The sequence below is a fragment of the Ursus americanus genome, chromosome 32 (genome assembly GCF_024610735.1).
Source record: "Ursus americanus isolate L20-20 chromosome 32, mUrsAme1.1.p, whole genome shotgun sequence".
Classification (NCBI taxonomy): domain Eukaryota; kingdom Metazoa; phylum Chordata; class Mammalia; order Carnivora; family Ursidae; genus Ursus; species Ursus americanus.
The window spans coordinates 29,225,952-29,236,610 of NC_142158.1; the positions used below are offsets into that span (position 1 = coordinate 29,225,952).

Genomic DNA, 10,659 nt, shown 5'->3' on the forward strand with positions numbered 1-10,659 from the left:
CAGGTTGCTGACCAGGCAGCTGGAAGCTCGGCCTCTAGCTTTCTCTGTAGCCTGGGGCAAGTCATTTAACCTCCGGTTTCTCCACCTCTAACACTTCCTCCCCGCCTCTCTCCTCTCCTCTCCTCCTGGGAGCTCTGAGAAGTAATTAGTGGCCGTTCGTCAGACAAGTCCTAGCTTTGCACAAGTTACTTGGGCAGACCTGGAACCCGGCAAGGCTAAGTGGAGCTCAGGACTTCAAGTTGTAGAACAGATCAGGAAAATGCAGACTTTTGGGGCCAGACTGTTCCAGAGTTCCCTGCCGAGGAACTGCCCAGCCTTGGTGGTGTTTGGAGGAGGGAATGAATGTATCTGGAGCAGGGGGAGGGGTGGGTGTGTTGTTGTGGTCCGCTCTGCCTGGAGGCTGGGAAATTCAGGGTCTGAGCCTGAGCCTTCGGGGCAGGGCCTTGAGATGCCCCTGGTTGAGGAATTGGGCCTCCGTGGTCCCCAGTAGCTATCAGAGCCTGCCCTGCTCTGTGATGAGGCTCCCCTCAGAGACAGGGGCACCCTTTCCCGAGAAGACAGCTTCATGCTCTCAGGTGCAAAGCAGCAAAACAAATCGCCCTCCGCAAACCGCACTCAGATGCGCTCCTGGAATATTAACGCGGGGTGGTGAGGCCGGGCCCCAGCCACAGAGGCGCCCGCCTTCCCTTACCGTTCTGGGTGGACAGCAGCGCCTCACTCAGCAGCCCTTCCAGGGCGGCCCGGTACTTTTCCAGCTGCCTGGAGTTCATCTTCATTCCAATTTCCACAGGAGCAGTCAGCTGTGAAATAAGGCAGAGTTAACAAGAAGGAAGAGACACGGAGAGCGCCATTAACCCCTGGGTGCCTTACAAGTGGCAGGAGGGACTGCCAGGAGCCACGCGGCTCTGCGGCGGCCCCATTCTTGCCATCGATCCGCTGGGAGCCTCTGGCCTTCCAGGGCCGGCCAGGGAATTCTGGCAGCTCCCCCCAACTCAAACCAGGGGGCTGGATCCTGGAAGTCACCCAAGACTTGCTGGGAGGAGGATCGACAGACATCGCCTGGTGGGGAAGCTGGGACAGGAGGGGAGGGGTCGGCAGGAAACCCCCTGGCTTTTCCCGTGGGAGGAAACCCTCCCTCCCCCTTCTCCTGAACAATGATAGCTAGTCCCTGGAGCCAGAGAGCACGGGTGTCATTCCAAACGCTTTATGTGTATGAAGCCTCTCAGTAACCCTATGAGGCAGAGACCAGTGGTGTCCCCGTTTTGCAGATGAGGAACCTGAAGACAAAGAGGTAGAGTAATTTGCTCAAATCCACACAGGTACTAAGTAGCAGGTGTGACACCCAGGGGCCCTGACTTCAGGGTCTGTGCCACCAGGTGAGATACTCTGGCACTGTGGGGACACAGGCGAGACCCCAGGGAAGCCATCCGGAGGCTCTCATCAAGAGAGGTGGTTATGGCCAAGCCGGCGGGGGGCGGGGGGTGCTGACTGATCTTGCTGTCACCCCCAGAGCTTCCTGCTTCAGTGGTCTTGGTTCACAAGCCAGCCACGATTCCCTGCCTGTCTGGAGAGCTGTGATGGAGGCATCCCAGGGGCTCCCGGGTTGGGAAACGGGCTGGGGCTGCCTGAAGGGCCACTTGGAGGGTGGGTCCGGTTGCTGTGGGTTTCAGCCTCCAGTCATCCTCTACGCATCAGTGTCCTCACCTTAAAATGAGGAAGATGGATGGAATGATCTGGAAAGGACCTCCTGACCTGTATATCCTGTTCTAGGGAGATGGAACGGCCTCGCAGAGATGTTCCCTAGGATGTAACCCGTCCTTACACTGCTCGGGGTGGAGGTAGCGGGTAATTCTGATTGAGCTTCCCTTGGCCAGCTGAACCAGTCACTCCCAGTTCCTCCTGGGGAGCCCAAGGAGCGGGACAGGAAGGCACACTCCCCTACCCTTGCCACCCAGTGTGGTCACAGCCCCGAGGTCCCTCTCCGGGCCATGACTCACCTCCCTGTTTGTGGACAGCTTGCTGTGGTGACCGGACAGGGTGGGAGGGTCCTGGGCCAGTGTCCGGCAGGAGGTGGGAGGCGGGAGGGCTGGAGTCTAGCTCAGTGCTGCCCTGACTATTGTGTCCCCCTGGCAAGGCCCTCACTCTCTCTACATATCACTCTCTTCCCTTCCCAGGCCCCTTTACAGGGAAGTGTCCCCCGCTCAGTCCCGGGACCCCCTTCCTTCTCCATCCACTCCCCACCTGGTCCTGGCTTGAAATTCCAGCTAATTGCTGATGCCTCCCACATGGATGTCTCCAGCCCTAAGCTCTCCTGAAGTCCAGTTGTCTATATCCGCCTGTCTGTCCAACGCCTCCACCTGCACGCCCACCAGGCATCTTACAGTTCACAGGTCCTGTCTGACCTCTTGACCTTCCTCCTGCCCTCCTGCAGCCAGCCATAGGCTCCACCGTCTCCATGAGCGGTGAATCCATCCTAGGTCCTCTGGCCCAAACACGGGGCTTGAACTCATGACCCTGAGATTAAGACCAGAGCTGAGATCAAGAGTAGGGTGCTTAAGGGAATGAGCCCCCCACGCCCCTGGGGAGATTCTTTTAAAAGGTAAATCTGATCATGTCCCTCCTTTGCTCCAAAGCCCCCAGTGGCTCTCACCTCATCAGAGTGAAAGCAAAGTCTAAACAATAGCTTACAGAGTCCACGGGGTGGTCTCACCTCTCACTTTCTCTCTGACTCCTTCTGCCCCAGCCACTCCAGCCTCCTCACTGATCTCAGAATACACCAGGCCTACTCCAGCCGCAGGGCCTTTGCACTGACTACTCCTGCTGCTTGGAGTGCTCTTCCCCCAGACAACTTTGTGGTTCAGTGTCTCACTGTCTCCAGGTCTCTGAGCCAATGCCACGTACTCATGAAGCCGGCTCTGACCACCCTATTGAAATTGCAACTCATCCCTCTTTATTCTCTGCTTTATTTTCCTCTAGGCACCTGTCACTACTGGCCACACTATGAAGCTTGCTTTTTATCCTGTTTGTAGTCCATTGCTAGTCCTTCTGGTATCTCATTTCTGGCCCCTCACTGGAGTGTGAGCTCCACAAGGTCAGAGGATTTATCTGTTCTGTTCACTACTCTATCCCCAGGGCCCAGAACCATGCTTCGCACTTAGGGCTCAGCAAGTACTTACTGCCTGGATAAATTAGTCTGTGAAATTAAAGAGCTGCACTGGACAAGTTCAAGGCTGGCTCCGGCACGACAGTCTGTGCACCCTAACTCAGCACTGACCCGGAGGTCTTGACAGCGTAGTTGTCTCCTACGCTAGGGAGAGGAGCCGGCACTCTTGTCATCTGTCCCCTGAGACTGCAGTTGCCTCCTGACTAGTCTCCTGCCTCCGCTTGTGCTGCCCCAGATCTTCCTAAGTCAGATCAGGTGACTTCCCTGCTTTGAAGCCCAGTGACCTTCTAGACATCTTGCCTGGACCACCAGGCCCTGCCAAACTCTTGTCCTGTCCTGGCACGCCCTGGCCTTGAGGGCCTCACACCTACTATGTGCTTCCTGAGCAGGGCCTTTGCACTTCCTTTTCCTTCTGGAATGTTCTTGCTCTAGCTCTTTGCATGAGAGACTCCTTCATGTCATTCTGGTTTCAAATAAAATAAATGTCACCTCCTCTGAGAGGCCTTCCCTGACCCCTCCTCCAGCCAAAGCCATGCCCCCAAGCTCCACCTCGTTATTCTCTATCCTGCCTCCTTATTTGGTGCCTGAAATGGTTTATTGTCTCATTGTTGGTGTCTGTCTCCCTTTCTCCTAGGATGGAGCTTGTTGCCTGAATGTCTGGTTCGCTGCTGTATCCTAGCACAATCTGAGGCTGGCCGGGGGAGCCATTCCCTGCCCCCCCCAACTAGGTTTCTCTGTATTGTTGCCCTGTCTGCTCACCTTGATAACTTGGTTTTCTTCTTCCTCTGTGGGCTCCACAGGGTCCAGAGGCCCCACTTCCTCAGACCTCTTCTGTAAAGCCAGGGACTTCTTTTGACTTCTGTTGCGCTCCTTTTCCTAAGGGCAGAACACAAAATGGCACAAAACCCGGGTCTCTCCACTGCCCAGATGGCACTTGCCTGTCTCTGTCCAGGGTGCTAAGTGGCCTGAGCTTCCCATAAGCCAAAAGAATTCCTTTTCCCCAGGTGCCTCTACAACAAGGAGTCCAGAAATGCAATGGCCACAAAGGCTTCCGAGTTGCCCACCAACAGGTCAACTTGCAGAAGAATCCATTCCTTTGTCGTTCTAACACTGCACCCAGGTTGTTACTGTTAATTAAGTTAAAAGGCTGAAAATAATGGCTGCCCTTCATGCATATTAAGAGTGAAAATGTGTTTTTCTTAGCAGAGAGCCTATAAAAAAGGTGGCAAGACAGCCTAGCCTGCGAGGGCACCATGGGGTGGCCCAGAAACTGGAGTCCCTGGGAGGTGATTTATAAGAGGCGAGACAGGGAGATGAATTATGGAGGAAGGAGATTGCAGCTTCTTCATAAAAATCCTGGTGCCTGGCAATTACAAGGAGAACCACAGAGCCGATTAATGCAAAGTGTCCTTTGGTTGCCATTTTGCTAGTTTATGTTCTACTGAGTTTGACTGTTTCTGCCCCAAATCTTATGCGGCGTCCTGCTTGCCAGATCCCAGGGCACTGAGATCAGACACACCTCATTCCTCTGGTTTCTCTAATGGCACCCTTGGGATTCAGCTCCCGGCCTTGCCTGAGACATGGTGATTCTAGAACAATGGGCCGTCTCTTCTGGGGAAGCGTGGTGGAGGAAGTGTGTTTAGGGAGCCTGCCGCATCTACTCCGCATCTCCACGGCAACCCCTGAAGACAGGGGTGGGGGGGTGGGGGCTGGGGGCAGGGGGCAGCCTTGCCTCTGCAGGGGACACGGGTCACTGGGTCTGCGGCAGCCTGCTCCAGACACAGCATGTAGGTCCCTATTGGAACCTTGGTCTCAGACACATGGGACTCAAAAGTCCCATTTCTTCATCGCCTCAGGTTAGAGAGAAACACCTATCTGCCCAAGAAACTCAGAATCCCTTGATACCTAAAGTCGAAGTCATGGGGAACAAGGTCTGGCAGTCACTCTTTCGGAGGCCCTGCCGCCTGAGTTCGGTTAAGCCTGCCTGGTTTTCTTCTGGGTTCTCAAGAGGCAGCGGCTCTGGCCAGCACTCCACGGAGCAGCATCTGCTCTCCCACTCTGGGCCCACCGAATCCCCCTCCTTCTCTCTGCAGACGCCCAGCTCAGCTCTTACCTTTTCCCTGCAGGCTGCGACTCGCGTCAGCCCGCAGAGACCTCTCCCTCCTCCGAACTTAGCACTTACCATCAGTATCACTTGCTGGGCAATTAATCATGTCCTGCCTCTGACGTCTCCTTTGTTTTCTATTGTTAGTGAATTTTTCGTGTGTTTGTATCTTGGCTCCTGAGCCTGCTCCTTGAAGACGGAGGTTCTTAGATCTCTGCCTATGCCTGGCCTCTCACCCGGGGTGGCTCTTTGTATTCCAGGGATGCTCAGCAAATATTTATTGGCTTGTTAATTGAAAATCTCCGCTGAAGGATGGGCAGGGGTGGGAAAAGGTGTCACTCATGGGAGCCGTGGTCACCTTTGAGTGGTGCTAGGGAGGAGTGGAGGTGGCAGGGAGATGGCTGGAGTTTGGGGTTAGCTTGGGTCCAGGTCCTTTGTGCTGTCCTCAATGTGGCTGGCATAGCTGATTAAACGTGGGTTTACCAAAGGGATACTTGTGCATTAGAGAGACTAAGGCCACCTGAGTGCTGAGCAGGGCTCTGAGTCACTTGGGCCACACGGCGGGGGGAGGCAGGCAGCCTGGGCGGTGTGTGTGGGGGGGGGTTTACCCGAATCTTCTGGAGCTCGCTGTGGGTGAAGATGGGGACGAAGGCTTCTGTCTGGGAGGCCAGCATGGCAGCCACGTGCACCAGCAGCAGAGCAGCCACAGCCTTTCGGGACACCATCCTGGAGCTGGACAGGTCAGCAGGTTTAGGGCGCACACCCTGCCTGTAGCTGTGACCGTAAGTGAGCCACTTAGCCTCCCCTGATGTGGGTGCGGAGCTTGACCGGAGGAGCTCAGAGCCCCTTCTTTGTCGCAGAGCCAGGGGAGGTGAGCAAGCGCCTGGGAGAGGCTGCCTGGCCCCTGCCGCACGCTGGCGGAGAAGCATTCCACATGTCAGCCCCCCTCTTTGTTACAGCTGACGTCTTCCAGGGCCAGCGGGGCTCATGAAGTGGGAAAGACCACATGTCTCAGAAAAAAGACTAGCTTATCAACAGAATGGTGCCCCCCTTGAGCCCCCCCTGCTCCCTGAGCTGATGAGGATGACCAAAGGGATGGACCCGGGCCCAGATGACCCCGGCCCTCTCCGAGAGTGCCAGACGGAGACTCTGGGTCTGGAGAGAAAGGGGCTGGAACCCTCTGCCCAGATGGAGCCAGAGCCAAATGGAAAATTTCAGCAGGAAGCAGCAACCAAGAGCTGGAAGTGGGGTCTCCACCCCTCTGGGGGCCAGCACCGGCTCTGGAACAAGACCCTCCTGAGCTCCAGCTAGCTAGCTGCCTGTTGGTCATCTAGAAACAGCAGGGAGTCTGTCTGTTCCCTGCAACCTCCTCTCCCGACCCTCAGGCTGGGGGTGCCTGTGTGCGTGCGTGGGGCCTCCTGCATCCTAGGAAGAGGGTATGTCTGGATTGGCGGGCAGGAGGGGCAGCCGCAGACACCCGCCAGGAAACAGGTGGGCGTGGTGACCCCAGCAGAGCAAAGGCTTAAGAAACAGAGGTAGTTGGGCAGACCTCGAGCCAGGTCCGGATGGTCCTGCGGTGGAGGCTGGGGGAGGGTGCTGCCTGCTGCTCCCCAGCCTCAGCTGATTCCTCACCCAGTGCACGGTGCCCCCTTCAAAGCCCTCTCCTACACGATCCGCCCACTCACCTGGGAGCAGGTGCAATCTGGGGAGGGGAGGAGACCTAGACAGGTGAGGGGATTCATTCAAAGGTGGTGGGGGCTAGAAGGCTAGCCTTCTGAGATCTGCTGCTTGGCCCTGCGCCCCACTCCACGTTGCCTCTGCCTACAGAAGGTGGAGAAAGGCATGGCGGGGGACAACCTGCTGAATGCTTTCCGGGCCCCAACATTCCTTTGTTGAGTGGGGGACCAGGCCCCAGAGCAAGGAGGGGAGACCGGCGCAGCCTCTGCGGCAGGCGGAGTGGGGGTAATTATAAGGTTGCAGATAAACAGCTCGGGGCTCCCATAGCCCTTGGGCAGCCTGGATTCTGTTCACAGGAGAAGGTCCTGCCCTGGACTGGCCTCCAAGCTTCTCTGCAGGTCCAACCCCAATTACCCCTCTGGGGAGAATCGTCCAGGGCTGTGGGCTTCCACCCTGCCCCTCCTCCAGACCCTTCTTCTCAGTCACCTGAAGACCCCTCTGCTAAGCAGGACACTCCCTCTGCCTTCTTTCGTCCTGCTGTCTCCGTCCTACTTTCTCCCTCCATCTGGCTAACACTCCATGAGAAAGAACGTGAGAGCTCAGCCCGCCAAAGCCTCCCATGCTAGCTACATGCCAATTCCTAGCAGGGACCACCCACCCATGGAAGGCCACCTCTGGGGAAGCCGAGACCCTGTCCGAAACCCCAGGAGGATCTGGAGCGGAGCAAGGGTAGTGGGGGTGGAGGGCTCCCAATCACTATTCTCCCTCTCTGTTCCTCTCCTTTCCCTATGGAGTCTGTGGGGCTCGACTTCCCTCCCAGTGGAGACGGATGTGTCACTTTATGGTGTCCCATTTCCTTCACGGAGATGTTATAGAGCCCTTTTCATTCTGGTGTTCACATTTAATTCCCTTCATAAGAATCAATAAAAACTTTAAATAAAAAAAGGAAAAATCCAATCACTGCTCATTTTCTTGATCCAACTGGCAGTTGGCATGTCACCTACATTCATTTGTGTTCCTGGGAGCTCGGAGTGGGAGAGCTTTCACTGTACGATGAGATACTGACTTCGCTTTTCCATCTCCACGGATGGGGCTCCAGCCTCCAAGCGATCAGCTCTGGATAAGGGGGCGCCTGTCCCTCTGTCCCCTCCCACAGTAGCACCGGCCCTGGTGAGTCTGGCCTCATCATACACTCTCCCTAGGGACCAGCTTTACCGTTAACTTTCCAGGGTGAAGCCTCCGTGCCAAGTGGGGTCCTGTGTCCATGCTGAGCTCTGGCTTGGGTTCCTGGCCTGCAGTCAATGGCACCACACACCCCAGACAGGCTCTCTTTTGCCAAGAATTGTACCCACCTGCTCCTTCCTCCAGCTTCCATGCCTCAGGGCGGTCCTGCTTTTGCTCACACTATGTGTGGCGTTAACCTGCTGTCTTGGAAATCGGCTTAGTGCCTTCAGTCAGAAGCCTAGCTAAGTATTGGAAGGTGGCAGAGGGGCCATAGGGGAGATCTCTGGACTGGGCTGGCTCTGCTCACACCCCTGTTCTGCCCTGGGGCTCATGCTGAACAGCCTCCCCCCTTCTATGGCTACTCACAGCAGGGCGGTCTGAGCGGGGCTGGTGGAGTCTGTCTCTGCTTGTCCTCTGGTATCTGGCTGATCTGACCTGTCTTTATATCTGGTATCCAGCTGGTCTGATGGGCCCTCCAGCCCTCCCTTGGGAGCCCATTAACCTTTGGCCACACCTTGGGGGCTTTGGGTGGGGAGCCTGAATTCTTGGAGTTCATGGAAACAGCAGGCAGGGCCTGCCACGTGTGGACTTCTGGGGACTTCCTGGAAGGCCTCTGCCTCCGGCGACGGTCAGGATGTGGTGGAGGCCAACTCCCACCCAGTTGGCACTCTTGGGTCCACCTAGAACTCAGCTGCCCGGGGATGCCTAGGTGGCTCAGTCAGCTAAATGTCCAAAGGGCTCAGGTCATGATCCCAGGGTCCCCGGATTGAGTCCCGTCCTGGGCTCCCTGCTCAGCGGGGAGCCTTCTTCTCCCTCTGCCCTCTGCTGCTCCCCCTGCTTGTATGCTCTCTCTCTGACAAATAAATAAAAAACATCTTAAAAAAAAAAAAAAAGAAAAAAGAACTCAGCTGCTGCTGGGAGGTTCATTTTAACCAAAGCCCTTTCTTTTTTGTTACTTAAATATACGATGTCGTTGAGCGTCTCCAGGCCAGCTCTTTAGCAATCAGATTCTCTGTTGGCCTGTCAGAGAGAGTGCTGTATTGGAAAGATAACTTGTCTTCAGCCTTCCCCCACCGAAGCCCCTCACACAAGAAAGAAAGGGTTCAGGACTGTGTGGCAGTTTCAATCGATTACTGAGAAGGAAATGGCAATCCAGACCCAGGGCTGTGGAGCACGGGGAGCTCCGTGGGAGCCGAGGAACTCTGCAGAAGGTTTATAGGTTTGTAGCCTAAATGGGGCGATGAGATGCCTATCTGGGAGCAGTTCATGGTACTGTGAAATCAAATGGCAAATTGAAAGATTTAAAGAGGGAAGAGGGAATGTAATCTGGAGTCAGACAGGGCTTGCTGCCGCGGCTGGCCGGTGCCGCTTCTGGAACGCCGGCACGTCCAGCGCCACTCAGGGAACGCTCGACACGCAGGTTCTAATTAAGCCTCAGCAATGCCATGACGTTGGTGCTCCTATGTCGCCCATTTTGCAGATAAGGAAACTGAGGCACAATTAAATAGCTCCTCTGTGACCCCACTGCAAGTTCTCTCTCTCTTCTTTTAAGTAAGCTCTACCTGCAACATGGGGCTCAAACGCACTACCCTGAAATCAAGAGTTGCATGCTCTACCGACTGAGCCAGCCAGGCGCCCCCAAGGTCTCTTTATACAGGGTCAAGGCTGGACGTGGCCAGATGTGGCAGCGGTGGGAGTGGGGGCTTCTGGGATGCAAGGCATAAATAGGTGTGCAAAGGATGGCACAGGATGGGGGGGGGGTCACAGGGAGGTCCCCTCTGAGGGTTGGGAGAGGGTCATTCCAGGGTCTGAGTGTGCGGGGTCCTTAGAAACCAAGCAGAAGGATTTGGATTTGATGGGGGGAGAAATTGGGACCCTTCCGGTGCCTTGAAGGGGCTTTTTGACAAATGCATCATGCTGGACAGTCACGCCGTGGTGGGGGACAGCCATCGGGGCAGGGTGAGGAGGAGAGGCTAGGAGGAGGCTGGGCATAGTGAGTGTGAGGTCCAGAGGGTCTGGACTAGCAGAGGCCTTTTCCCCAGGTAAACCTTCCAGAGTGGCTGCCGCAGACATCCAGATGGGGATTGCTTCTGGTTCAGGAATCCCTCCCCTGTCAGTCTTTCAGTCTGCTGTGGCTCTTCCCCTAAGAAAGAAACAAATGCCTGGCGTGCTTCAAACCCCACCCACACACCCTCTAAATCCCCTGCCCAGCGAGGCTTCCTGCTGGCAGGGTCTCTGCATTCCACTCCAATGCCAGGTCAGACCTCCCCCAGCATGCGATCGGCTGCTGTCATTCCACACGTGCGCTGGGTCTCTGCAGTCTTTGAGATTTGGCCCAGAGGAATTAGAGCTTGCGGGGCTTGAAACTGAGATGCCACTGCCCACCCTGCCCCAGGTTGCAAGAGCGGCTTTTAAGACATGGTCACACACCTCGGTGGAGGCAAGGTAGCATGGGGGCAGTGAAGGAACTCTGCCTTCCCGGCTCTGGGAG

At 56.0% G+C, this 10,659-nt stretch overlaps 1 protein-coding gene across 1 annotated transcript; it reads right to left on the bottom strand.

Moving 5' to 3' along the window:
• Nucleotides 1–185: 185 nt before the first annotated feature.
• Nucleotides 186–8,724, bottom strand: MLN (motilin). The gene is made up of 6 exons (XM_045795726.2): nt 8,535–8,724; nt 8,099–8,111; nt 5,876–5,999; nt 3,923–4,039; nt 692–800; nt 186–199 (listed from the first exon to the last, which is right to left on the bottom strand). Exons 1-6 carry the CDS (start codon nt 8,722–8,724, stop codon nt 186–188), a joined length of 567 nt encoding a protein of 188 aa, XP_045651682.2.
• Nucleotides 8,725–10,659: the final 1,935 nt, after the last annotated feature.

What these genes read in the sequence shown, in the direction of transcription:
- MLN (XM_045795726.2), bottom strand. Translation starts at nt 8,724, where the DNA reads ATGAACTCCAAGAATTCAGGCTCCCCACCCAAAGCCCCCAAGGTGTGG. An exon ending in GCGAGCTCCAGAAGATTCGG is followed by an intron (nt 4,040 to 5,875) that starts GTAAACCCCCCC and finishes TTCTGCCCTTAG; the next exon opens with GAAAAGGAGCGCAACAGAAG. An exon ending in AAGAAAACCAAGTTATCAAG is followed by an intron (nt 801 to 3,922) that starts GTGAGCAGACAG and finishes CTTATTTCACAG; the next exon opens with CTGACTGCTCCTGTGGAAAT.